General features: G+C 41.1%; 4 protein-coding genes across 4 annotated transcripts in view; 2 read left to right on the forward strand and 2 right to left on the reverse strand.

The window, feature by feature from the left end:
• The first annotated feature begins 1358 nt into the window (after positions 1–1358).
• Positions 1359–6956, forward strand: LOC306700674 (vacuolar protein sorting-associated protein 26B-like). Its single transcript, XM_079165754.1, has 6 exons — positions 1359–2028; positions 2780–2936; positions 3118–3282; positions 4151–4326; positions 4431–4573; positions 5812–6956. The coding sequence occupies exons 1-6, from the start codon at positions 1806–1808 to the stop codon at positions 5947–5949; spliced, it is 1002 nt and encodes a 333-aa protein (XP_079021880.1). The 5' UTR covers positions 1359–1805; the 3' UTR covers positions 5950–6956.
• An 880-nt stretch (positions 6957–7836) lies between these two features.
• thyn1 (thymocyte nuclear protein 1) lies at positions 7837–10128 on the reverse strand. The gene is made up of 8 exons (XM_079166289.1): positions 9925–10128; positions 9103–9170; positions 8850–9010; positions 8701–8769; positions 8490–8582; positions 8316–8411; positions 8075–8225; positions 7837–7990 (listed from the first exon to the last, which is right to left on the reverse strand). Exons 2-8 carry the CDS (start codon positions 9146–9148, stop codon positions 7944–7946), a joined length of 663 nt encoding a protein of 220 aa, XP_079022415.1. The 5' UTR covers positions 9149–9170; positions 9925–10128; the 3' UTR covers positions 7837–7943.
• A 743-nt stretch (positions 10129–10871) lies between these two features.
• On the forward strand, positions 10872–14744 carry acad8 (acyl-CoA dehydrogenase family, member 8). The gene is made up of 11 exons (XM_079165701.1): positions 10872–11006; positions 11508–11608; positions 11711–11880; positions 12186–12295; positions 12404–12480; positions 12575–12712; positions 12841–12976; positions 13483–13580; positions 13689–13841; positions 13934–14036; positions 14183–14744. The coding sequence occupies exons 1-11, from the start codon at positions 10889–10891 to the stop codon at positions 14236–14238; spliced, it is 1260 nt and encodes a 419-aa protein (XP_079021827.1). The 5' UTR covers positions 10872–10888; the 3' UTR covers positions 14239–14744.
• A 944-nt stretch (positions 14745–15688) lies between these two features.
• The window catches only part of esamb (endothelial cell adhesion molecule b), a gene marked incomplete at both ends in the record, with an annotated part of 33564 nt that continues 22946 nt past the window's right edge, over positions 15689–26306 (reverse strand). The window contains 7 exons of the mRNA XM_079165857.1: positions 15689–16160; positions 17212–17341; positions 17443–17565; positions 20457–20501; positions 21999–22154; positions 22607–22808; positions 23971–24116. Of these exons, the coding sequence (XP_079021983.1) occupies positions 15689–16160; positions 17212–17341; positions 17443–17565; positions 20457–20501; positions 21999–22154; positions 22607–22808; positions 23971–24116 (1274 nt within the window). The remainder of the gene's footprint in view (positions 16161–17211; positions 17342–17442; positions 17566–20456; positions 20502–21998; positions 22155–22606; positions 22809–23970; positions 24117–26306) is intronic.

Here is a 26306-nt window from a genome sequence, read left to right on the forward strand (position 1 = left end):
CTGTTCATTTGATATTAATGCTATATGTTCATGTTATTTTGTTACGATTAAATACGTTTGAACTGTAAATGTTGTGGTTGTGTGTATTGTCAGATTGATTTTGAGAAAGGACTAGGAACTAATCATACAGCGGCAGTTTTAATGTGTGACAACATATATAACATTTCTATTCCACTACATTCTAGAGATAACTAGTACTATACTACATATGTTGACAGCTACTAATAACTCTATATGAAGATGCCATTTTACAAAAACTGTGATGAGCTACTAAAATATACATTATTATTAATATAAACTATAAAGCACATGAATACTTCTTCCACCAAACATATGCACTTTTGGTAAATACACTTAGTTTTCACCATAGACTGTGGTTTATACCAGTGGCCAAAAGTATAAAGAAGTTCAAATCAGCTTTACTTCAGCCAGCTACAGCAATAAAGCTGCTTAAAACCATCGGGAATTATAATATAATATTATAATATCAGATTAATAGGTGCAATTGAAAAAAGACTTAATATGCAGGAAGTCATCGTAATGGAATATGCTTTCCTTGTGGTGCCGCTGCTTACACTTTAGTAAATAACTTTACTCCCCGTTGCTTTCTAAATAAATAAAATAAATAAATTTGGTACTTTGTTTTCACCTTGGTTAGAAGAGTAGACAAAGCATTGAAAAACTCTCACTTCTGGTTTGGAACCAGAACAGTAGTAGTACATTATACATGGTATATATCATATGATATATATATATATATATTACATATCATATAATAGTACATTATATATAGTAATATATATTATATACATTATATATATATTATATAATAGTACATTATACATAGTGTATAATATATAGTATCTATACTATATATATATAATGTAATAGTACATTATATATAGTAATATATATTATATACATTATATATATATTATATAATAGTACATTATACATAGTATATATTATATTATATATATATATTATATATAGTATATATAGTATAGCCTTTGCCCAATGTCAGCTGGGATCAGCTCCCCGTGACCCTGAATAGGATAAGCAGTTTGGATGATGGAATGGAATGGAATATATAGTATATATATAATATAATAGTACATTATATATCGTAATATGTATAGTATATATATAATACAATAGTACATTATATAAAGTATATATTATATATAGTATACATATAATGTAATAGTACATTATATATAGTGATATATATATATATTATATACATTATATATATAGTATAGTAACAGTGGTTTGGAACTTCAACCCAAACACTTCTGGATTTTGGATTTTTATTTCGAAAAGCCCCACCCGGAAGTAGTTAACCCAATGCAGGTGGCGTACATCCTGGTTATTTGACAACATACACCGTCGTTTCTTACAGAAAACAAACATGTAATATACATTCACATAGCGAGGATTGTGACCGTTACGGAGCGTACTAGTGTGCACACGGTGTAACGTTAGACTATCTACTGTAAAAAGTCACCAGAAGAAGAAAAGAAACGGCTCATCTGCTGATGGACGTGTTATTGTTGCGTTTTCGCTGTGCCGTCGTGTTGCTATTTTGCTTGGTCGGTATGGACATGTAGCTAATGTGGAGCTATCTCTAAAACATCCAACATCGACTTTTTACACGTTTAATAGAGTATCTCGTGGTCCGACAGGGAACTGAGGTCGCACAACCTGCAGGCCTTAGTGTGTGTGTGTCTGTGTTGTTTTACTTTGAAACATTAGCAGGTTTTTTTACATTTTTTTATTAGTTTGCTAACAAGAGTTTACACAAGATGAGTTTCTTTAGTTTTGGACAAAGTGCAGAAGTTGATGTAGTCCTGAATGACGCGGAAACGAGGAAGAAGGCTGAGCACAAGACTGAAGATGGAAAGAAAGATAAATACTTTCTGTTCTATGACGGTGAGACAGTCAGTGGAAAGGTGAACGTGACGCTGAAGAACCCCGGCAAGAGGCTGGAGCACCAGGGCATCAAAGTAGAGTTTGTTGGACAAATAGGTAGGTGAACAAAAAAAATCAATATGTCGTACACAATAGAGACGTTTTTACATGTGTTCACCAAAGATTTCACAAGTTCACACAGAACAGTCTGGCCTCTGTTTATACCCATGTTATGGTGTTATGGTTCATATAATACACATTATTTGCTAATCCCTGGAGCCAGAGTGACATATTTGTTGTATGATGATGTGACATATTTTGGAAAGAACAAATTAACCGAGGAGATGTGTCATTTCTAGCTCGGGGAAACGGGTTAACAATGTGTTTTTTTTATGGTTTAGCAAACAGGGTAGTTAAAAGAGTCTTTGAGCACTCTGTTAAAACAACCCTCTTCACCCTGAGACTTGAATGTAATGGTCATACATGAGCGGCACCATCTGAACCACGGGCTCTCTTAAACACTATCAATAGTGGCCTGGGACCCTTCCCTTGACCGAGAGAGAAAGAGCAACACCCTCCCCAAAACATCTCAAAGTAACAGAACACTATTGAATAATCTACTAACAACTAAAATTGCAACAAACGTTTAAGGTGATACTCTAATTTAAACCCTAATATGTGAAAATGGCATAATCCTATTCAAATAAAGACCAAATATAAGTGGAATTAGCATTTGGCAGAATCATAGAAAACACAACAAATGATGGACAACATGGCCAGTTTGAATTAAAGTCCATCTCTGTACATCCGTCACACACTTAAATCGGCAACATCAGCACTTATTCTGCGTTTGCGTCTTTTCTTCCAGAGCTGTATTACGACAGAGGAAACCATCATGAGTTCGTTTCTCTGGTGAAAGATCTCGCAAGACCGGGTGAAATAACTCAGTCGCAGACCTTCGACTTTGAGTTCACTCATGTTGAAAAACCCTACGAGTCGTACACGGGCCAGAACGTCAAGCTACGGTAGGTTTAATCATTCGCTCCTCTCTGTTGGCAGTGAACTGAGGGACTTTAGGTGTCCCTCTGTAACCTTCAACATTTAAACTGAGCGTTTTGATGCTTAACGTTGCCCACATTTACTTTGAAGTGTGTGTTTTATGGCTTCGGTGTGATAATACTGTCTTCATTCTCTGTCTGTTTGCAGATATTTTCTGCGGGCCACGGTGATCAGACGACTGAATGACATCAGCAAAGAGACGGACATCGTGGTGCACACGTTGAGCACTTACCCTGAACTCAACTCCTCCATCAAGATGGAAGTAGGAATAGAAGATTGTCTCCACATCGAGTTTGAGTACAACAAGTCCAAGTAAGACTGGTGGGGCTGCAACAAACCGTTATTCTTTCATTAATAATCAATCCCTAGACATTTCTTTGTCAGTGATTTAACATTTTAATTTATATAATGTCAGAAAATAGCATAAAAAACAAAGTCCGTCACAATGTCACAGAGCTAATGGTGAGGTCTCCAGTTTGCTTGTGTTGCCTGACCAAAAAACTGAAATAATGTTCACATTATTATAATGATGAGAAGCAACAAAACCTCACTTTTGAGAAGCTGGAACCACAAAACGTTTAGTTTAACCATTAATGGACTGTCAATGAGTCTAATTTCCTCTTGATTGAACAATTGATGAACCAACTGAACATGGCAACATTCTCATTTTAAACCAAAGTTGTCAAAGTGAACAAGCGAGTAAGAAGCATCTTTTATGGCACTTTTCAGAACTGAATTTACAAAGTGTATTTTGAAGGAAGGACATCCATAAATCCCAGGTTTTATAATGGTAACACATTCAGTTATAAAAAAAATGAACCATATCCAGCCAAGAAGCATAATGAATGCAGCGTCTCTGAATGCCTTTTGGAAACATTGGCCTCGGTGTACTCGTGTAGAGCAATAGTGTGAGTGAGTCGAGCACAAACTGCAGTGAGACTCAGAGTTTAGAGCTGCAACTAACTGTTATCTACATCATTGATTCATTATTTGATTAACAAATCGCTGGATACATCAAATTAACAGTCTAAAACCCAGAGAATACTGCCATCTACTATCACAGAAGACAAAGAGAAACCATCAAATGCTGTCCAGTAGCCAAATACTAAAAAAGATATCAGTGCTCTGTTACTGAACGACTTCTCCTTTCTGCTCGTGTCTTCGTTTGTCCTCCGACAAGGTACCATCTGAAAGATGTTATTGTGGGAAAAATCTACTTCCTGCTGGTGAGGATTAAAATCAAACACATGGAGATCGACATCATCAAACGTGAGACGACGGGCACCGGCCCCAGTGTATACCACGAAAACGACACCATCGCCAAGTACGAGATCATGGACGGAGCTCCGGTCAGAGGTAAACGACTACCTACGCATGATTTCAGTCATTTTAATCACAAAACATCTAACTCACGATCTACTGAACATTATCCGACCTGACACGATTATTCCATGTTTCAGGAGAGTCCATTCCCATCCGGTTATTTCTGGCCGGCTATGATCTGACTCCCACCATGCGAGACATCAACAAGAAGTTCTCTGTGCGCTACTACCTGAACCTGGTTCTGATCGACGAGGAGGAGAGACGCTACTTCAAGCAGCAGGTAGGCTGCTGCAGGAACGAGGCCATGTGTAGTGATACTGCCTGGGATGTGTCACGGTCTCCTGAGGAAGAGACGGGAGAGAAACGTCAAGTGCAGTGAAATGATTGGACGAATGCTTGTGTCCCAATTCTATACTACAGTTCATACTAATACGCAGCTTTGAGGATGTGGTTTGAGTTTTGGACCGTAAGGCAATTACATTTGTGGAACACATTTATCTTTAAGTGAAATTGGCGGGGGGGGGGCATTTCAAAGGTGCAGTTTAATTATTGTGTGGCGCACATACTGCGTCATGTCCTGTCAGCATAGAATGGAAGGAAGTGGGTCGATTTTTGTATATTTACTGCAAAAAAAAAACAGCTGGTTCTGAAAGAAATAGTTGAATAATTCACAAAAATTCCGGCAATGCGTTAGTTGTTGGTATCATTTGTCGAGCAAAGAAAACGAGAAAGAAATTGAGAAAACAAGCAATTTGAAAATATCATTTTGGCTCTGGGAACATATTTTTCTCTTTTTACCAACCCTCTGACAATTGACACATATACATATATATATATATATATATATATATGTATATGTGTCAGGTGTAACTGATTGCATTGATAACGAGCGTGTTCTAGTGTTAGGTGATGTAGTTCCATGCTGCCTCACTGGTACACTTGATGGATTTAATCCCTCTTTAATGTTATGAGCATAAGCTTTGCTTTTCCTGCTACGACGAGTCAAACCAGGCTGTGAAAGAGTTCTGTTCACAGCAAAACATATGAGGTGGCCAAAGTTGAGATTTACTAAAGGAACATCCTTAAGGAAAAGAAAACACTGTCTGATGTGAAGTCCATTTGTAAACCTTTTCATAATCTATCCGAGTAATCTCGTTTTGTTTACGTATAATCCTAGTCAGTGTCACTCTTGGGATGTACAGTATAGCATCACTGTGATGATGAAGCTAAGAATAAGTATAGCAAATCATAAAGTTGCCAAATAAAAAAAATGAACAATAGATGACAGTAACCCCCTCTAGGTAATTATAGCATGCAGGAGTTTCTTATCGTCGGCAAAGGAGAGCATCTTGCTGACGATTTACAAACGTTACTAACGTGATTTTTTTATTTAAGTGGCCACTTACAAGAGCACCACCAGAATTACTGTCATGGTCTTGAGCTTTCCAAGTCAATAGACAGTAAAATAAAAAATAAAGCACACAACGTCTAAAACCCTCCGAACTCTTCCTTGTGCAGGAGATCACGCTGTGGAGGAAAGGGGACGTGGTGAGGAAGAGCATGTCTCACCAGGCGGCCATCGCCTCGCAGAGGTTCGAGGGCTCGGCCGCCTCGGAGAGCGCACTGGAACAGGCCGCCAGGGAGGAGAGCGGGTAGAGGTCTGCCGCCCGCCTGTCTCCTCTCACGAGAGTAATCGGCGTCCGCGTCGGGAGCCGCCCGTCAACTGTACATCATGTGGTGACGCAGCTGCTTTTTTTTTTTTTTTTTTAATTTGTAGCCGCTGCTGGTGAAGGGAGGAAGAAGGGAGACTGACATACAGTCATACATACAGTATGTGGACAATGCAAACCGTTTGCATGAGGCATTCGAAGTGGCTTCGGGCCGCTGGTCTCGTACTTCCTCATTAACGCATTTGTCTTTTCTTTATGGGAATCAAACTAATCATTCACTATGTCCACTGTGTTAAAACCTTCCATGTGTGAGATTCTGGAATTTTTAAGCCTTCTGTTGGTTACTTTAATTAACGCTTTTTTTTTTAGGATAAATTAATTTCTGATCTCGTAGTTAATGCGACTCGACTGTCATGAATTTTCAGAAATGTATCTCCAACATTCCACCTTTAACGAATGCATTCCTAACATTGTTGGTAGGTCAAGAAATCTGAGATCACTTTGCACTGCTTTATCTTGCTAAACACATTTTCTCTTTGTTTGTTTGTTTGTGTGTGTACAAAAAAAAAAAAATGATCGAAGCGGAAACTTCCCATTTTGAGGGCTTAAGTATTATCGCACGTGTTTTTTTGTGTTTTGATCTGTAAATAAGACCAGCTAAAACCTTTTATCCTGTTCCAGCTTGTGTACGTTGATGATACAGTACGCGGTGCCACAAGACCACCTTTCATGTTCACGGGCTTTGCCTCGGCATTCCAGTGGCTGTTAGGAGCGGGTGTTTGTATTAAGGTCTGATAGTATGAAGTCCACTGTATCCTCTTCATTAGAGACTTAAAAGTTGTGCCTCAGTGTATCAAGCAAATGGAATCCTCCTGCCTCTTTAACATGATTTTAGTCTTTTAACCAGAGAAAGAGTTACAGTAGAACTATCTTTTGCAAAATGCTAATTAATTATTCCTTGTCCCTGAAAGTCAAATAAATTGATGCCAAATGAAAAAAAAACAACAGAAGTCTGACTTGGTTGTTTTACAGCAATGAGTGAGAGTGATATTAATAAATACACCGACTACATCATACTAACACTGCTACGCACAGTACACGGCTGAGTTGTGTTGTCACTGAGCAATTTAACACTTGGCAGCTTTGAACATGAGTGACGAAGTCTTCACATTTTTTAAATACATGAGCATCATTGGGAGCTTCAAAGAGGCCAAGTGATTGGCTCCCAAATTGCTCTGCAACAATCACAAAACTGGAAACTCATAAAATGATTAATCAATCTGTCTTGACAAGAAATGTGCAGCTATTTGGCCGCACCGATAACCCAGAATTCAGCTGAGCAGAAAGAAGCCCGAGAACCATTTCACAACCACATAATACAGAAATATTTATATATATATATATATATATATATCTATATCTATCATAATGAAGAAATGCCTCTTTCAATAAAAATAAATGAAATACATTCATTCAGGTTCAGGAGCTGTGTTCTTAATATTCACTCCAGCTGAGAACGCTTCAAAATCCCCCTCAAATAGAAAAGACATCAAAGAAGACAGAGTTTCTGGCGAACAATATCTGCTGAAAGGAGGTTTCCTTTTAGTCGAGGAAGAATCAGAACGCCCCGAATCCCCCTGTATGAGGAAAGCAAAAGACAGCAAGGAAGTTTCAAAGGAGCCTGACGCATTTCTGGCAGAATTCTGCTCAAATGAGGTCTGCAGTAAGTCGAAGGAGGATCAGAAAGATGTGAGTGTGATTCCCCACCTCTCTCTTAAGGTGTGATGGAAGCAGGACTTTGCCATTTAAACATAAGGTGTCGAAGAAGCTTGCTCTGTACCGTTCAGAGACTGGATGCGAGCCATTATTTGACAAAAGCACATTTAATATTTGTGAACAAAAGAACGTAAACAATACAGTGCCGTGAACAAGGTCTCTGCTTCACGATTTCATCGTGTCAACAACATCTGGTCCAAATCCTCACAAAGGCTCTTCGTCTTCCAAACTCAGGACGAAGTCAAACTCCTCTGCAGAGGAAAAGAAGAACAGAGCGAGGGTTCAGAACCAGTAAACACTGACAGACGTCACAGAGGGAGGACGTCCTCACTCACCAGGGGTCAGGGGCTGCACAGAGAGCCGGGCCCTCGTAAACAGGGCCGCGTCCTTCAGGGGCCCCCCTGTGGCGCGATGCTGCAGGTGGTACTTCTTCAGCTCAGACAGAGGGAGAAACCGCTTCATCATTCTTTGATACTGGACATCTACCTGAGAGAGAAGAAAACAACATCAAACACCCCCCCCCATGCTCCATTGTTATCATCCTGCATTGTGCTTTTAACTCCTGAATGAGCTCACCATGCTCCATTTGGGGTTTTCCGCTTTACTGTTTGCATCAAAGTGGACATCTTTCTTGTCAAACTGCGTGTGGTCCACATAAGCTTCCTTCACGATCTAGAAAAAAAAAGGAAATACAGCGGATAATGATGCCTGTAGCTTTGTTTAAATCATCACAATATCAGCGTGACTTACTTTCATGAGTCCCGCTATCCCCGGTTCTTTGCAGTTGCTGTGGTAAAAGAAAGCCAACTGCCCGTCTTTCATCTGCCTCATGAAGTTGCGCGCCTGGATGATTCAGAGGAACGAAACAAGAAAGAAGAATTTGCACAGGGCCGGTGAGGAAAAAGTGCCTTATTTGAGGGAAACATCTTTTTCATTACAGGAGTCAGTTTTGTGGCTCTACCTGATAATTGCGGACGCCGTCCCAGCAACCAGTCTGATCCGGCGAAGCCTTCAGATCCTCTATCCCAAACTACAGAATGAGAACATCAGAGGGCGGCCCACTCACATTTAAAAAAACAACAACAAATAAACTGTGTTCAGGCTCTGTACCTTGACGTCGATGCCGTTCTCAAAGCGGCTCTCTGGCTCAGACTTCATCAGCCAGTGACAGAGCTGTGGACATTCTGAGCTCTCCTTATTTTTTGCAGACTCAGCAGGAGCTGCATCAGCTTTCCTCTTCCCGCCAGCCGCTTCGCCGTCATCGTCCTTGCCTGTCGTTGCAGCAATAATCTGATAATGATGAGTCCCTCAGAAAACGCCCAAACCAGACGAGAAGTTTCACTCTGCAACTTCGTTTGCTCACCTGAACTCGTTCTTTTACTCACTCTGGACCTCGTCTTTGGTGGCATCGCTCACAGTCTGTGAAGACACCTGTTCAAAACATCCACAACAGGGTTGATGATGTCAAACTATCTCATTCATGCAGAGGTAGCTTTCCTTAACATCTCGATGTGTATTATGTATATTTTTGCATCGATGTATTACAGAACTTTGATTCATCAGGTATTTGTTTTTGGATGGATTTGAAAAAAACTAAAGTAATTCCTGATTGGTCATTTTATCCATTAATAATTATTAAATGTATTTATTTAAAAAAATAAAGTCCCTGATCACAATATAGATTTGTACTTGCTTTAATACATTTCTGATCATGTTTAAGATATCAATTGTCTAGACTCTAGTCTTACATGTTTTTGTTTAATGTCTTATTTTAACAGTTAACAAATATTTTCAGTTTTAGAACCTAGAATAATAATAAGGAACATATTCATATTGAAGCTGGAAACAGAGGATGAGGACATTTCATATTGCTTTGTTTTTTTCAGTAGACATCTAAATTCAGTGGAATGACTTATATGATGTTTGATTAGAAGAATATAAACATTCGTTCAATACGTTGATGAAACAACAAAACTAAAACAAACTTTTCTTTTAGGTCCACTTGAAACTTTGAAGATAATTCTTCCTCTAAGCATCACCATGCACGGACATCAGAGACTAGTTAGCTATAAACCCTGAGCAGCACGTGTGAACTGAACGTGCCTCTCAATTTAAAGTAATGCAGATGAGGTTACACTGCAGCTCTGGTCAGTAGATAACCTCTTTAACGCAGATTAAAAAGTACCTGTAGCAGAGCTCCACAGGTAGGTGGACGACACGTGATGTCAACAAAGTTGTCGTTGCACTTGATTTGATTACCGTCTACTCCCGTCTACGTCCCGTAGAGAAGCTCAGGGAGGCGGCTGTGAAGAGCTCAGTAACGGAGACGAGGCGGTGAACCAGACGTACATTTAACACAACAACCGGCTGATGTTAGTCGTCTTCTGCCTTGAAGTGTCTCCGCTTTACGGCAGATTATAGGCGCGTGTGGCGCTTGGCTGCCTCACTGTGGTTGTGGTTGTGATCATCACTACATCTCATATAGATCCTGATTGCGTTGGTCCTTGGATAGACGGCCTGTGGTCAGAACAAAGCCAATGATGATGTTTTTTTTAGCACTTTGGCTTCTATATTCAATCTCTCCCAAAAGAGCTTGTAAGGAGTCAGTGTTCACTCTCAACATGGATCCCTTCCCCAAACAAGGTCATCCCTTCTTCTGAATACAGAGCACTGAAGCATCGATAGCAAATATATTATTACATCAGTAACCATTGTTTTGTTTTCCAAAGATGTTGTTTTTATACATATATATATATATATATGGTCACTATATGGACACTAATGTGATCATGTATATATGTATATATGTTTTATATTGCATTTATTTAATTAAATAAATACAATATAAAATATACATAAATGATCACATCAGTGACCATTGATTTGTTTTTCAATATATATATATATATATATATATATATATATATTGAAAGAGAGAGAGAGAGAGAGAGAGAATATAAAATCCTTTCTTCTTTTCTCATTGTCTTTATCATCACTACTGAAGAAAGAGAATCCTGATCCAGACTCCATACCAGCTGGTGGCGGTAATGCGCCATAATGTTCATTTCCAACCGCCGTAAAACACCAAAGAAGAAGAAGTGACGCTCGGCCGTTCTCTTTTAAACATCCGTACCGCTGTGGAGGTAAACATGGCGGCTGTCGGACCTCTGGGAAGAATCGCTCGACTGGGCTCCAGCATCTGCAGGAACCATCGTTTCCTTTCTAACAGAAGTCCACAGAGAAGAGGAATAGTTTCTTGTATCGACCGTAAGTCCCCAAAATAACACGAGTGAACAGTTAGCATCAGTTTAAACGACAGAGGATGTGTGTTATGAAAGAAAGTCTCAATGGCACCGGGTGACAAGTGAACGTGTTAGATAACCGCTGCTTGTACTCACTTCTTACTGCTCTCTAACACACACGCACACTTCTGACTTTGGATAAAACAAGATAAAGTAAACACACACACTGTCAGGGTTTATTTATTACGTTAATATTACGTTTACCTGTGACGTTGTTAGCTGTCATTGGCTAGCTTTGCACCGCCCCTCTCTTTAGGCAGGTTGTATGAAGTGTGAGGGAATTTGAGCAAACCTGAGTTTATTAATTTAATATTTCAAAAAATGATTCAAAATGTTGGACATATAAACACATCCTGTCACCTTTTTAGGATGTATTTCAAAGCACACCATGCACACACTACACCTGAATCTGTGCGTTCTTATATAATAATGTGGGACCATTGTGTTCTCTGCTCTTTGTTGACAGCTGCTCATGGACTCACAGATGAACAGAAGGAGTTTCAGGAAGTGGCCTTTAACTTCGCAGCCAATGAAATGGCTCCGCACATGGCCGAGTGGGACCAAAAGGTGTGTTGGAGCTCATGTGCGCTGTCGGTACTGTCACGTTAGAATGTCCAAATAGCTTAATAAGATCAACTGTAGGTATGTTCATTTGTTTTTGCCCCCCAGGAAATATTTCCAGTGGAGACCATGCGAAAGGCAGCCCAGTTGGGGTTTGGCGGGATCTACGTTCAGCCGGATGTCGGAGGAACGGGTCTTTCTCGGCTGGACACGTCCGTCATCTTTGAGGCCTTGTCCACGGGATGTGTCAGCACCACAGCTTACATCAGTATCCACAAGTACACACCCCCAATATCACACTAATGGCATGCACCTGCAATCAAAACAAGATGGAACGATTAATTATTAGGTTCTTGTTTTAAGTCAAGAGGATGGATTACTCTTCAATAAGTCCAAACTACATATAGTAGAACACAGTGATATGTTTGGCAATTCATCCATACAGATGATTTTTCTTTGCAGATATATTAAGTTTTTTGCTTTTTCATCTGGTGAAAATAAATGGGTAAATGAACTCCATTGTGACCACTTTCCACCATAATGGGAACTATATTAATAGCTGTGATGTATATTTTCTTTGCAGCATGTGTGCCTGGATGATAGACACCTTTGGCAACACTGAGCAGAGGGAGAGGTTCTGTCCAGACCTCTGTTCGATGGAAAAGTTTGCTTCCTATTGTCTCACTGAACCAGGTCGGTCTTTATATGGAAAACATTGAATAAGGAAAAAAAAACTCAGAAATGTATTGCAAATGAAAGTTTGTCAGTGCAGCCTATCAAACCTGTGCTCTGTGATTCCAGGCAGCGGCAGTGATGCTGCTTCCCTTCTGACCACCGCACAGCTGAAAGGAGACCGATACATCTTGAATGGTTCTAAGGTGACTGCAGCCCCGTTCATGCCTACGTTGCTGTGATTCCGCTCTTTTTAAACAGTGAGCCAGAAACGCGTGTCGTCTCTTTGTGACCCTGCAGGCCTTCATCAGTGGAGGAGGAGACACAGACGTCTACGTTGTGATGTGCAGAACGGGAGCTAAAGGAGCAAAAGGCATCTCCTGTGTGGTGGTAGAGAAAGGAACCCCGGGCCTCAGTTTTGGCAAAAAGGAAAAGAAGGTAGTTGTTCATCGTTGTTGGATTTAATAGTTTCGCTCTGTAGCTAGTGTTCGCAGGTAACCACTAGATGGCAGAAGTAAGTCACCGTCTCTCGGATTCAATCTTGAGTTTTTCAATCTGCTCTCCAGGTGGGTTGGAACTCGCAGCCGACCAGGGCGGTGATATTTGAGGATTGTGCCGTTCCGGTGGCCAACCTGCTCGGTGCGGAAGGGCAAGGATTCAACATGGCCATGAAAGGCCTGAATGGAGGCAGAATTAATATTGGTGAGGAAGGAACCACTACTCAAGTGTACTGTACTATAGTTAATGATACCCAGATGTGTGATGTATTCCCGTAGCTCGAGAAAATGATTGGAATCACACTAATCATGGAAATTATTAAATCAAAATGTGTTTTTCTTCAGAGGTGGGAATGAGCCGTTTGGCATCAGATGTGTGCATATTGCTTAAATGTGAAGGATGTTTGTAGGAAGCTGAGATTAAAGAGAAACCATGTAAGAAATGACAAATTCTTCCTCTTCATAAATTCAAAGTGTTATTCGAAAGCAGTAAAAGGCATCTTTGCTCTTGGTCTGGGATAAGCAGCATCTTATGGCAGCTTGAGTTCGCTAAAGTTAGCGCACTTTAGATACGTTAGCGCACTTTAGATACGTTCCTGTGTAACCCACATTACGAGTCAGTTTTCCAACTATATGAAGACCGACCCGCATTAACGTCGCCTGTTGTTGGTCCAAACGTCAGCCGCCTTTAAACAAACGCTCTTCCAACAGCGTCCTGTTCTCTTGGGGCGGCTCATGCCTGTGTGCAGCTAGCGAGGGATCATCTGTTGGTACGCAAGCAGTTTGGAGAGACGCTCTCCAACAACCAGGTAAGAAGCTCCTTTTAAGGATCCTACATTCAGGTATTTACAAACTGTTCATGCATGTTATCTTGAATTCTTCCTTCCCTCTCTCCCTGTGCGTGTTGATGCGAGTAGTATCTTCAGTTCAAGCTGGCAGAAATGGCCACCAAGTTGGTTGCGTCGCGCCTCTTGGTGCGTGAAGCTGCGACAGCGCTGCAGGGGAACCGGCCCGATGCCGTCTCGCTCTGCTCCATGGCCAAACTCTTTGCCACAGACGAGTGCTTTGACGTGAGTAATGCTGAGCAATGAAAGTAAGAGTCAAGAGAAGTTTGTCCTTATTTAATTTGTTCCCTATATTACTGCCTCGTCTTGCTCAACAGATCTGCAACCAGGCTCTTCAGATGCACGGTGGTTACGGTTACCTCAAAGACTACGCAGTGCAGCAGTTTGTCCGAGACATCAGAGTCCATCAGATCCTAGAGGGTGAGGCTGTCTGACTGTGTCCTCTTACTGTCTCGTGTATCAGATTTAATGACTCCCTTATATTTTAGGCAGCTGTCATGCTCTGTTTAGTAACAATTACAGTTTGTGTGACTCTTTTTATTCTTGTTTTTTTTTTCCCCCTAAAGGCACGAATGAGGTGATGAGGATGATCATTTCCCGAAATCTGCTGACAGAGTCGTGATAAGTCTTTCCCCTGGTTGCTCTCGTGACTTCAGTAGGGACCACATTGTAGTGGTCTTCATCTCTGGTCCGTTACTGTGTGACTGCTTTCCTGAAATGCCCTCCGCATCGTAGGCTTTGGGGTAAACCGGGAAATAAAACGTAGGTATTTCTAGAATAATTGTTTAATTTTTAGCGACACTGGCGGCATGGAAATCCACAAAATCACCTTTTTCATCTAAATGTTTTCATGTGCAGCTGCTTGTGTGGATACAAATCATTGTTTAAAAGGGTTGAACTCCAACATCAGTGTTAACACCTCGGAATGATTGCTCTTCTGTATATTACATATCTACCGGTATATCACATGCAGCTGTGCCTAAAGTGGCCTTTTAGATCTTATTTATATTCATAGTTACTGTATTGTTACATGACGTGTGTACTGCCACAGATAGAAATATATGGGTTCTGTATTATGTAATTAAAATGTAACACTCCAATTTAAATAATCTGTTTTCATAAAATGAATCCCACTCTACTGTGAATGATGTACATTTGATATGGATTGTTTGCGTGAGTGATACGTGAAGTTATTAGTCAGTCGCGTTAAACTCAAACACACCAGAACACTTTATTGAAAAATGATCAACAATCAAAACTGTATTAAAAGTGCTACATGTAGCCTTTCAGCCTCAATAACTCACCAACACATTATAGTATACTTACAAGAAAACCACAGACCATCTTCAGCAGGAGGGTTGGTCTAATATCATCCCAGCGAATAATGGCCTTGCATGTTTACAGTAATTATATCGTGTTATACCAAGCACCTTTGAACAGAATAGTAAGAAACCATTAACTTCAACACTATTTTCGGTTACATTCCAACTACCGTAACAGGCAACAGACTCCTAAATGTTCTCTCAGCAGACATCGACGTCATGGAACCAGACGGACAACCTCTACGTGAACAGAAGTGGGTCAAAAGAAAGCGACAAAATAAAAGGTGAAATACCTGAACTGTGATTTTGAACTAGTGCAGTTAGCCTGAGAGAAGTGACTGAAGAGTGATCCTTACACAGCCACACGGATGGAAATATAAAAGTGTATATATATATATATATATTTAGTTATATAAATGTCCAAAGCACAACTGTTTAGCAGGAACTGCAACAACTCTAAACTAGCTGTTCGTTATGGTTTGACAGCATCCAGACACACTGTGTTCAGTTCAAACAACTCTCTCAGAGTTTTATTTATATTGCAGAAAAAAAATCATAACGTTATTGGATATCCTTTTTTGAAAGTCTCTTTAAAAGAGTGGGAATAAAAATATATTTCTTACAAAAAGAAAAAAACTGAAATGAGCAAACCGAAGGGGCCCTGCGAGGCGTCTTCTTCTCCTCAGGCGTTGGTGGAGAAGGTGCTTTTCCATTTCAAGGCATTCTGTCCCTCCATGCGGAGCCGCTGTCCTACACCAGGGAGCCGGCTTGGCTCTGAGCAGGCACCATGACGGCTACAGCTCCCATGCGCGTCAGAGTGGAGGAGCTGATCTGTGGGGACACAGTGAGTGGGGGGGGCACCTGTGGCTGAGCCCCCTCAGTCCTGTTGGGGATGGCGACCACGGGGCTCCTCAGGAGCTGCGGGGGCCCCCCGTTTGTGCTGGGGGGTCGCTTGTGTTTGCGCGACGGGGTGCCCCCCGTGTTGTAACCGGGAAGCCCCTGTAGCGTGCTGGCTTCTCCGGGCCGCAGCTGGTAGGCGTTGATCACCGAGCCGGTGTCCGACGCCGACGTGGGCGAGTACGGGTAGTGGAAGTTGGGCGGGAGGGGGTCTCGGGGCTGCGGACTGGTGGCGATGGAGGACAGCGTGCCGTTCTTGGATATGATGTCCGAGCCGGTGTTGCTCTTCGCCCATGACACTCGCTTTGGCGCCTGAGCGTCCTCCCTGTGACACCGAGAGCAAAGCAACAAGAATTAATTTATTAATGACAATGAATCAAATCAAAAAATGACAACGAGGAAACAGGGCGACACACATTCAGCTTCAGTGTTTTACACTCGCATCGAGTTCTGAGAAAAAAGCACTTTTTTGTAGATTTCAGAATTACCTCATACAGTATTTATTACAGAATACACAATATGAGAGCAAAATATTTTGATACTACAAGTAAAACTAGTTATAGCACAATAAATATACTTTTAAATAGAAGTGCTGTGTGTAAATGTATTGTCAACAAAAGGAACTATCAAAAGTAAAAGTACTAATAAATAAAAAAATCTTATCAACTCCACAGCATAATTAATAAATGTAGAGGCATAGACTGCTGCTTTTGATTTAAAAAAGGGAACAATGCAAAAAGGGAACCGTGTGAGTGCTCGCCCTACTTATTATTGAATTCAATGGCTCGACGCGTCTGTCTGGTGGTGCCCTCAAGAAATAAAGTTATTTTAATATGATGGCAATGAGTACAGACACTTCACTTCCTTCTTTCTTTTTTGCCTTCTAATATAGAAAAACATAGAAATGCAGTACTCAAGTAAAGTGCAAGTATCTCAAAACGTCCATATATCACTTGAGTAAATGTACATTTTGATTGTCTTTCCAGCGCTGCAAATAAACAACTTGTATAGCACACACACACACACACACAGTCCACTTTATTAGGTACACTTGTACAATCGAATACACCTGTACTGCCTCAAAGTACTTCTACGATGCCACCGTCATAAATGTGTTACATCTGTTTTATCTTAGATCCAGAGGTATTTCTAATATTCTGCCCCACTCATGTATGTAAATAGAGGACAAAATAAACAACCTCTCCGTATAATGTAGTCCAGTACAGCAACACCTTTAACCTTTACACATCTCAATGTCACCAAAAGAACAGAACCTAATAAACTTGGTGAAGGTTATTGTTGTATTAAATTGCATTCGATTGTACAGGTGTACCTAATAAAGTGCCCACCCTACAGCGTATAGTTAAAACTCTCACTTGATCTCGTTGGCCATCTCCTCCTCAGTGTCCCCTCTCCTTCTCAGTACGAATATGAGGAAGAGCCCCATGGCCACCAGTCCCACTATCGACCCCAGTGTAGCCGCTGCAATCATGACTGCATTGGAAGCTGGGAGACGCATCACAGATCGGGGGTTAACACCGAATGGGAGTCACAGCTGTGTGATGAATACACGGGTGTGTAGCGGAGTAGAAATACTGTGTGCTTACAGGTGATAACCTCCAGGTTAATGGAGCAGCTGTCGGAGCCGGCGGTGTTGCTGGCTCGGCATATGTACTTCCCCGACATGCTCTTAGTGAGGTTGCTCAGCCTCAGGGTGCCGTGTCGCTCGTCTGCGAAACAAGCGCACAGTTACACACAAGTCCCAATCATATATTTATGTGATCTGTGCAAGAGGGCTTAGTAAAACTAGAAAATTATACAAGTCGACTACGCCACAATATCACACACTAGGGAGCTACTTTGCAAAAGTAACACACACAACTTTACTGCAAGTGTGCTGTGAAGATTATATCGAAACCTCTTATTGTTTATACAGGAAATTAAATACGTTTTTTTTTCTTTTTGAGAGTTCAGCTAGTTTTTGGCTGTGTTGGATTAACATTTTGACTCGGGTACATCTGCATGTTGGCGTGTTTGTTAATAATATAATATAGAATTGTGACGACCCCTCTGCTTGGTGCGTTCGGTGCGCTCTCTGTCTCCAGGCCTGCAGACCTTTGGGGGAGTAATCAGTGTGATTGGACACACCTGGTGTGCCTCATGCATGTGAGCCAGAGCAGCAGCAGTCTGTCGTTAGTGGGCAGATCTCCTCTCACCGCACATCTTTATGTGGTAGCTGTTGGTTCCTTTCTTTTGTTGCAGCACATTTCCACTCAAACACAACTGACTTTACCGATTCCTCCCATCTATTGGTTTGGCTCGTTTTGCTCCTTTTGTGGTGAATAAATTAATATATTCTTTAGTATAGCAGTGTGTCTGCTGTTTTTGTCCACCTCTAAGAGTCGCGCTGTGCAAAATGCATTAAATAAACACACTGATTCCTAATTCACTTATTGAAAAATGATTATATTTTCCTATTAATTTACAGATATAATTATGTATTGTGTAAAACAGAGTCATCTGTATCATTATACCATCAATGTGTGCAACATATCATGGCGATGTTGAGTCATTAGTTACTGCTAATAATCCAGAATTGAATCCACCATTGGCCCACATCCAGTACGTACAGTATGTAGTTTGGGATGGGTTCCCTGCAGAGGATTCCGCTACACAATAATGTTGGTCAGCAGTTTTAATATCTTCTCACTCCAAGGTTATGGCACAGCAGTAAGTGTGTGTGTGTGTGCATCTGTCTCAACTGGGTATTTCCATTCAACACAATCTGTTCCTCTTAGCACACGTGGCTTTCAAATGCTGCGTTGATGCAAACACAGGCTGCGAGAAATAAACAAGCTTTATGAGGGACTTATCGCAACAAATCCTCTCAAATCCAATCGTAGACGTCACATCCCAGCATGTCTTCATGCGATGTGTGTTTTTTGCTTTCGTGGGGAACGTGAGGAAAATGAGGTTGGGTGTGCGCCTGTTTTGCGGGATCACCCTTCTTATGTGTTGTTTGGGTGGGTTGGCGTCCGTGTCCGTGCACGTCTGGCACACTCTGAGTCAATCACTCAAATCATCCCGGACGAAAAGTCAAGGTTCACGTTGTGCCATCGAGCAACATTTTAATGCAAGAGACCACAACATCCTGAACAATCATTGTGGCCAAAGTTTGGGTGTTGGGTGGATTGAGCTTCTTGTTTTTTTTCTGCACCATCTGCCACCGCACCACCAGGAGCAAGGTTAAAGTAGGCAGGTGCACACACAAAGCACTGCCACCAGTAGAAGTGCAGTAAATCTCTACAATGAAAAAGTCAGAAAGTATTCGTTATAATTTGCTGCTGATGAGCATTACCCGTCTGTGTTGGTCTGATTAGTAAGTGTAATCGCACCCTAAAATGATTAAAAGTGAAAGTAGCTGGTATTCATAAACAGATCATCACTTTATTGTTAACCTTTTTGACCAGAGTATTAAAATCGTGCCTCAGATATCAAAACAAAAGTGGGTGCCAAATAAAACAGTGGCAGATGAGAGTGATATGCACTTATCCCTGTCCGATTATTTAATCCTCTGGCTCGAAAAACCAGCTGTGAAGAACCAAAACCCAATTGTGACAGATAAGCAGCTGGACCAAAATCAGCTGACTCGGAGCTTGGAGCGGGTTCAAGCCTGCGCAGCGATCGGATACAGAGGGTGCTACCTCATATCATGACGGGGGCGTTGCTCATAATGACGCCGCTGACGCTGCAAGGTCACCGACACATGACGCGTGATTAACGTATATGAAGCTCACGGTGGAGTCTGCTGCCTCACGTGACACCCAAACGTTCCGAGCTGCGGTGGATTAGTTTTCATGATTAATGTAAAAGACCACTCACAAAAAACAGAATGCGGTACCAATTTCTCTCATTTAATTTAGCTCGCTGTATGTACTGTACATACATGAGTGGTATTGATGCTCTAATTCTAATCCAACCAGTTAACTCTCAGCAAGAAATTAGCCTTTTTTCCAAAATGTCAAACTGTTCCTTTGAGTTATTATTTTCTGTCACCAATAAACTGATAGTTTCAGCCATATACGATGGACTTGTACTTTTATTATCTTATTATGTCCTCTGGTTGAAAAAGGATGACTGAATGGGACGACAGCTAATTCTAACACAACACACATACCACAAATATTAAGAACAAATTCAACCCTTCTTTTAATGTTCAAGTCTCATATTATTTTCATTATGGATTTTTATTTGCAATATGAAACAGCTGTTTCAGATTACAGCGGGGATGAACTGCTGCTATTCCTTGAGAGTTTTAACATCCACATTCTTTAATCAATGAATGTGCAAGGAGATAGTAAATGTTTAAGATTTAAGAACTTTTACATGGTTTGACAGCTAGGCTCAGCTTTTTTTTTCTTTTTGGATGTTAATCATAATCTTTTTATTTTTTTATTTAATCCTATAAGCATTCATACAAATTGGATTGATTTGTTTTCCGTCTACAGCTCAGTGGCTGTGATTTGAGGAGTGACATGTTGACTCCTCGGGATGTCACAGCCGGGAGGTGGGATGGGAGTTCAGGGAGATAAGTGGAAAATGTGTGAGTGAAAACCCTTACCCATGAACCCAAGGACAAGCATGGGCTGGGGACAGGCTCTCCATTCTTTTTGCAGAAGGAAAGATGGCAAAGAGAGAGTGAATGAGCATTAATGAGAGGTAGGGAAGGAGTGGTGCAAACAGGATGGGGAGGGGGGATGGAGTCAAGTCCCAAATCCAACTTATGCCTCTTAGAGGGGTTGATCAAGTAATGACATGGGGCTTGTTAGATTAGGTACCAAGGTCAACAGGAAATGAGAAGTGCCGAGAGAGGATCAGCAGAGAGGGAAAACAGAGAGAGAGAGAGATTGTTGAAAGAGATGAGAGTCATGCAGAGTCACAGAGAGAGCATACATCAGCGAGGGCGGATAAAAAGATGGGTTTGAACTCAAGTGTCCATGGCATGTAAGAGGGTGAAGACGCACATGGGCGTGTGTGTACTGCATTACAAAAAACCCCTGGGTCAATCAGAGGAAGTAGTTTTCATGTTTTGAGTCTCAGGACTTTTCTGCCATAAAGAGATAAAGGGCCAAAGATCAAAGCAGTTAAGTCAATACTCAATCAATCAGGCTAAGTCCCGCCGTTGTTCATAAACAGATGGTGCTCTCTTTGCAGCGTCATCTGGAAACAAACATCTCCCAAATAATGCAACAATGGAAGCATGCAGGAGCACAGCATGCACACTGGGAGAGGAGCATGCTGGGGTTTGAGTTGTCTCAATCTGTAAAGAGGATTTTGTGGCGTATGTTATGGCCTGACCAAGGATTGTCCTTAGTGCATCTATGAGGAAAGCCCACTGGAGAATGTGTCCATCTGCATGTAAGGTGTTAGGGACAGCAGGAAGGTGCGTGACATTTAGACCTGCACATAAACAGGCTCACAGATAATCTCTAGATTATTTTTGCTTCTGTTTGACACACATCTATGTTAACGAGGAAATGAGGCTGGCTGGCAATAACCTGACTAAAGACCGCCTTTTCTCTCCAAAAAACAACCCAATTAATCGGGTAGAAATGTGACTAACAAGCTTGCCTGAACAGGACACAATGAGCTGTAAGATTTGCCGCAGTTGTTGTGCAAGCGTTCTTCAACCCAAAAAACGAATGAAAATTGCAATTCTTTAAAATCTGCCTTTGTGCGCATTTAAAGTGCTTTCATGCAGAAGAGGTAAAAGTACATTTGTTCAGCCATAAGTAGTCTGTGTGGTCTAAGGGAACCAGCATTTAGTCTGATAGTCAAAACCCAGGGGGAATAAATCACGCCCTACACCACAGCTTGCTGCTCGTTAAGCTTAATTGCTGTGATAGTGTGGTAATGAGGGGATTTAAACGAGCCGTTTTTGTAGGGACTATTTCTATGACAGAAAAAAGTAAGAAAAATTAGTTGAATTACATGTTTTAATGCTGCAAGCAACACAACCCTACATTATATCTGGATGACTGCAGGGATATCACAACCTGTGCAAATAAAACTATACCAATAGATACGACTCAAAGCACTGTAAGTAAATGTGGTTTTTTTTGTAATTTGGATGAACTGACCAATGTGCTGAGAAAATACTCACTCTGCATTGGGGCGAAGAAGACCTCCGACATGGGTGCAGCCTTGGTCCATTTGTACTGCGGGACGGGTTTTCCATGACTGGACTTACAGCTCAGAGTCACGTTGCCCTTCACCACTGAGTTTCCTGTCATGGTGCACACTGGGGGAGAAGGAGGGACTGTCGAGAGAGACAGTCAGTCACACAGACAGACAGACAGATAGACGGACAGAGTGTTAACATAAGAACACAGTATCAATAAGCGTATAATTAACTTGTACATAAGGCTTTATTCCACTGCAAACAAAGTGGAGATTTTTTTTTTCCCGGGCTGCAGCCCTATTGCATAAAATTAAGAAAGAAGTTTTGATCCCACATTGTTTCCAGCTGTTGCTGGAGGATGACATAATGACTTCAGAGCCAAGTGAATCCCTAAACAGCAGATGAATAATATTTGGACATTGCTTGCTTTCATAAATACATATTTAACAGACCGGTCCGATCCAGAATCCTTTAAAGTATTTACTTTGCCTGAATTTCCCCCAATCCAAGGAAACTGTGTGAGCCGTGTGTCACGGACCGCTCTGATTAAATCTGACCTTTGAAGTTCCTCTGACGATGTGGTCCATTACCTTTGACATTTAGGTGCATTTGTCCGAAAATGCCAGAACTGCCGGGGATGATGACAGAGCATAAGTACTGCCCGGAGTCCGACTCCTGGGTGTTGTTGATGTAGATGGAGAGGTTGGCTGAGGGCATGGCCGCACTGAAGCCCACTCTTTTGGTGAACTCGTTCTGGCCGTGGCCGACTTCGCCTGCGCTGAAGTTTATCACCTGAACCGAAAGAAACACATCCAATGGTGACACTGCACATAGCATCATTGGCCCTGTTAATTATTAATACTCATAACTAGATCAACATTTCTGAGTCTGACACTTTTTATGAAATACAACACATTCTTAAAAGAAGGTGCTAGAGAGACTTTTCTCTCATTTGAGTGAAATATGTATACATGTATTTGTTTGTGGCCATATTAAGATGTGCAGATTAACCATATAACAGACATCAACGTCCTTCATGAAGATAATCCTGACGTACAGATGGTGGATGTGGAATTTTAGCCTGATTTTCTGTTTGAGATAAGCTTGCAGGCGTCAGACACTGAAATTGTTTAGATTATATTAATCATGCAAAAGACCCTACACACTCTGACTGACACACACACACACACACGTGCAAATATGTACAGTTTCACCAGCAATTCGTGTCACGTTTAGGAGGTGCACTTAAAAGAGATGAAATGTCATTAGTGGCATCCTTTCCTGAATGACATCCGTCTTTCCGGCCACTATGAATTAGATATCAGCAGTGCTGGCAATAAATCTAATCTCTACAGATCACTGGGTTGATCAGCATATATACTGCATATGTCATGCAGAACAAAATGACGTAAAATTCAGAGGCAACATATGCCTCGTAGTACTTGGCCTTGTTCATAAATAAGAATTCCTCAAACACATTTTTTAATTGATAGTACATAAAAGGTTACTAAAATAGCTTTGCTACTCTTTGCAAGGCTGCAACCAACAATTACGTTCTTTACCAATTTGCCAATTATTTTCTCAATGAATCTATCCCCCCAAAAATGGCAGGTGAAAAATCTTACTAATAGTTTAAACTCAAAGCTATTTTAAATTAAAATGATAGAAAACAGGAAAGCAGATCTTCACATTGGTAAAGCTAAACCAGAGAGATCTCTGGCAACAACTTAAACAATCAATCAATCGTCTAAATAGTTGTCCATTCATTGTTTTTAACTGTCATATGTCTTTGTTTTGAAGGTATAAGACTTCCATGATAGTAGTAGTAGGATCAGCAAACACACCGTTCTTTATATTAAACCCTTTAAAGAGGCTCTCCTTTCCTTCCTCCAAAGGTCAGAGCAGGGTCAGCTTAACAGCAGATCACTGCAGACTGATGCTTTGACCTTCTCACCTGCTTGGATTCTTTTCCCGTGAAGAGCCAAACCACAGAGTTTTTGGAAATGTCTGAGATGGGGCTGTACCAGGCATGTAACACCACCATCTGGCCCTTGACCACCTCCATCTGTCCTCTGGGGATCTCCACCTCCTTGGTGTCACCTGGAACAACAACAACAACAACAGAAACGGTTAATCACTGAGCTCATCCTGGGTCATGCTTCAATCGTATGGATAGAAATGTTTGTTTGTGTTTATTTTAGTTTTTTTAGATAAAACAATCAGTTTAAGAAAAGCAGCTAATCCTCACGTGTGTTACGTGTATTCCTTTTCAAAATCAAATGAAATATTGCAAAAACAAACCTAATTAATGACATGGAAGTTTACTGTAGATGTCTTTGTTGGAATGTGTGCATTTGTACAAAACTGATCAGACAGAAGAAAAACATAACGCAACATTGTAAATTGGAGAAAAAACAATAACTCAAATGAAATTCCTAACTGTGTCATCAGCCAATCGGATCAGTTCTAACCACCAACAACCTCAGGGTCAGTCGACTGCCCTTTGACATCTTGACATGTTGTTCTTTTTGCTTCTGTACGTTCAGCGACCCGAAACCAAGGAGGGCAGACTTATCACATCATATGGAAGCAGCCAAAGGAGACTTAAGAAGACACGTGCTTCAGTTGCACATTTAAATAAAGCTGCATTTGAATTGGATGATGATCTGATAAAGTACATCTTTATATCCATGCATTTTACAGATAATAAATGGTTCATTTAGCTGCAGAGGACGTAGACGTTTCCTAAGGTTCACCATTAGCTTTTACAGTATTGTATTCCAAAACTATACTGGTCTGCATGTCACATTCCGTTTGCTAAATTACTTCATTCTCAATTATTTTCCAGACACAAATAACGCTCAACACACAAAGCAAGTACATTTGATTTCAGCTTATCTTAAGGACAGAAAGTAAAGCGAGGGCAGTTTAGGTGAATGGATTATGAGACAAATAACCGTAATCATGTGGGCTTTAAGGACTTATGCCTGCAAATTCCAAGAAAGTACAAAGCAACTGACAAGAAAAATGCTTAATATTATTTTCATATTGGGAACATGAGCAACAAAAGGAAGGAATGAATGGAAGAAGACAAGATGTCCAACTCACAGGGTGTCCAATCACCCGACCCAGACAGTGGAAGCTGGATCAGCTGATCCCCGCAGTCGGTGTCCACTCGTGTCTCCAGTTTGATTGGTGAAAAGAAAACAATTGAGGCAAAGAAAATAGTATTCTTGCCACTAAATCCTTCCACGGCAGAAAACACAGTGAGAAGTGTCCTTCATGTGCTCGGATGGATATTTGGATAAAAGGAGAATACACAGAGGAAGAGAGGGAGCGTTATGATCCATGGACGGCTGGCCAGATGAAATCTCCACATCTGTTCAGCCAGTCACGCCTACCTTCTTTTCCACGCGGACAGCACGTAGAGGCAGGAGAATTAGGAGATTGGATGTGGGGCTGCGGAGTGTACATGCGAAGAGTAGAAAAGTGTGTATGTGTGATTTTAGGGCACTAGAGAAGGAAAAACTAGTTTTTTGACCTATAGGTTCGCTGCGTTGACTCTGTGCTTTTGTTATTCCTCCCGGGACAAAGTGACCCCGGCGCTGAGGAGCTCCTGTCCCTTATTTTCTGAATCTCTGAATCTGGTAAATCCTGCTGACTAATCCCGAAACAATCCCCGACTAAATCCTGTCACCTCACGTGAGCAAAAGAGCTCAGCGGGACATGGATATGATCTGACACATGGTCACTGCCATCACCATCATCATCATCATCATCATCATCATGGCCACAGCATTTACATTCAATAAACGAAGATTAGCAGAACGCTTTGCTTTACATTTAATCATTCATGTCATGCGACGCTTGTGGAGTCTGCACGGTACGAGTTTGAAATGAGGCATCCAACATGTGAGCAAAAGATGCACTTAATAAAAATACTTAATAAAAATTACTAATTATACAGTGGATACTGTGCGATAACCTTTTCTTTAAAAGTGCAGTCAAATTAGTCTTCCTTCCTACAACCCTGCCCCAGCACAACAGATGTTATGGTCACACTGTGGGTAATGAATACTTTGTTTTTGCAGAGCAATCGGACTACAAACAGTGTTTAAGAGAGGTGCTGCTTTTTGTAGTCATGTAATAGTGTACACAACATATGGATGGCACATAATTGGAATAGTGAAAATCCATGGCAATGCTTTCATCATCTACACATGAGAAGATGTCAAAGCCTGTGAGACATTAATCCATTCCTCTAATCATAAAACATGTCTTCATATCCAG

The sequence above is a fragment of the Pholis gunnellus genome (genome assembly GCF_910591455.1).
Source record: "Pholis gunnellus genome assembly, chromosome: 9".
Taxonomy (NCBI): domain Eukaryota; kingdom Metazoa; phylum Chordata; class Actinopteri; order Perciformes; family Pholidae; genus Pholis; species Pholis gunnellus.

Coding starts and splice junctions, on each gene's coding strand:
- LOC306700674 (XM_079165754.1), top strand. CDS start 1,806: ATGAGTTTCTTTAGTTTTGGACAAAGTGCAGAAGTTGATGTAGTCCTG. Junction 2,937..3,117: donor GGCCAGAACGTCAAGCTACG/GTAGGTTTAATC, acceptor GTCTGTTTGCAG/ATATTTTCTGCGGGCCACGG. Junction 4,327..4,430: donor GGACGGAGCTCCGGTCAGAG/GTAAACGACTAC, acceptor TCCATGTTTCAG/GAGAGTCCATTCCCATCCGG.
- acad8 (XM_079165701.1), top strand. CDS start 10,889: ATGGCGGCTGTCGGACCTCTGGGAAGAATCGCTCGACTGGGCTCCAGC. Junction 12,977..13,482: donor TGGAGGCAGAATTAATATTG/GTGAGGAAGGAA, acceptor CTCTTCCAACAG/CGTCCTGTTCTCTTGGGGCG. Junction 14,037..14,182: donor AGTCCATCAGATCCTAGAGG/GTGAGGCTGTCT, acceptor TTCCCCCTAAAG/GCACGAATGAGGTGATGAGG.
- thyn1 (XM_079166289.1), bottom strand. CDS start 9,148: ATGCCACCAAAGACGAGGTCCAGAGTGAGTAAAAGAACGAGTTCAG. Junction 8,226..8,315: donor AAAACCCCAAATGGAGCATG/GTGAGCTCATTC, acceptor CTTCTCTCTCAG/GTAGATGTCCAGTATCAAAG. Junction 7,991..8,074: donor TGTGCAGCCCCTGACCCCTG/GTGAGTGAGGAC, acceptor TTTCCTCTGCAG/AGGAGTTTGACTTCGTCCTG.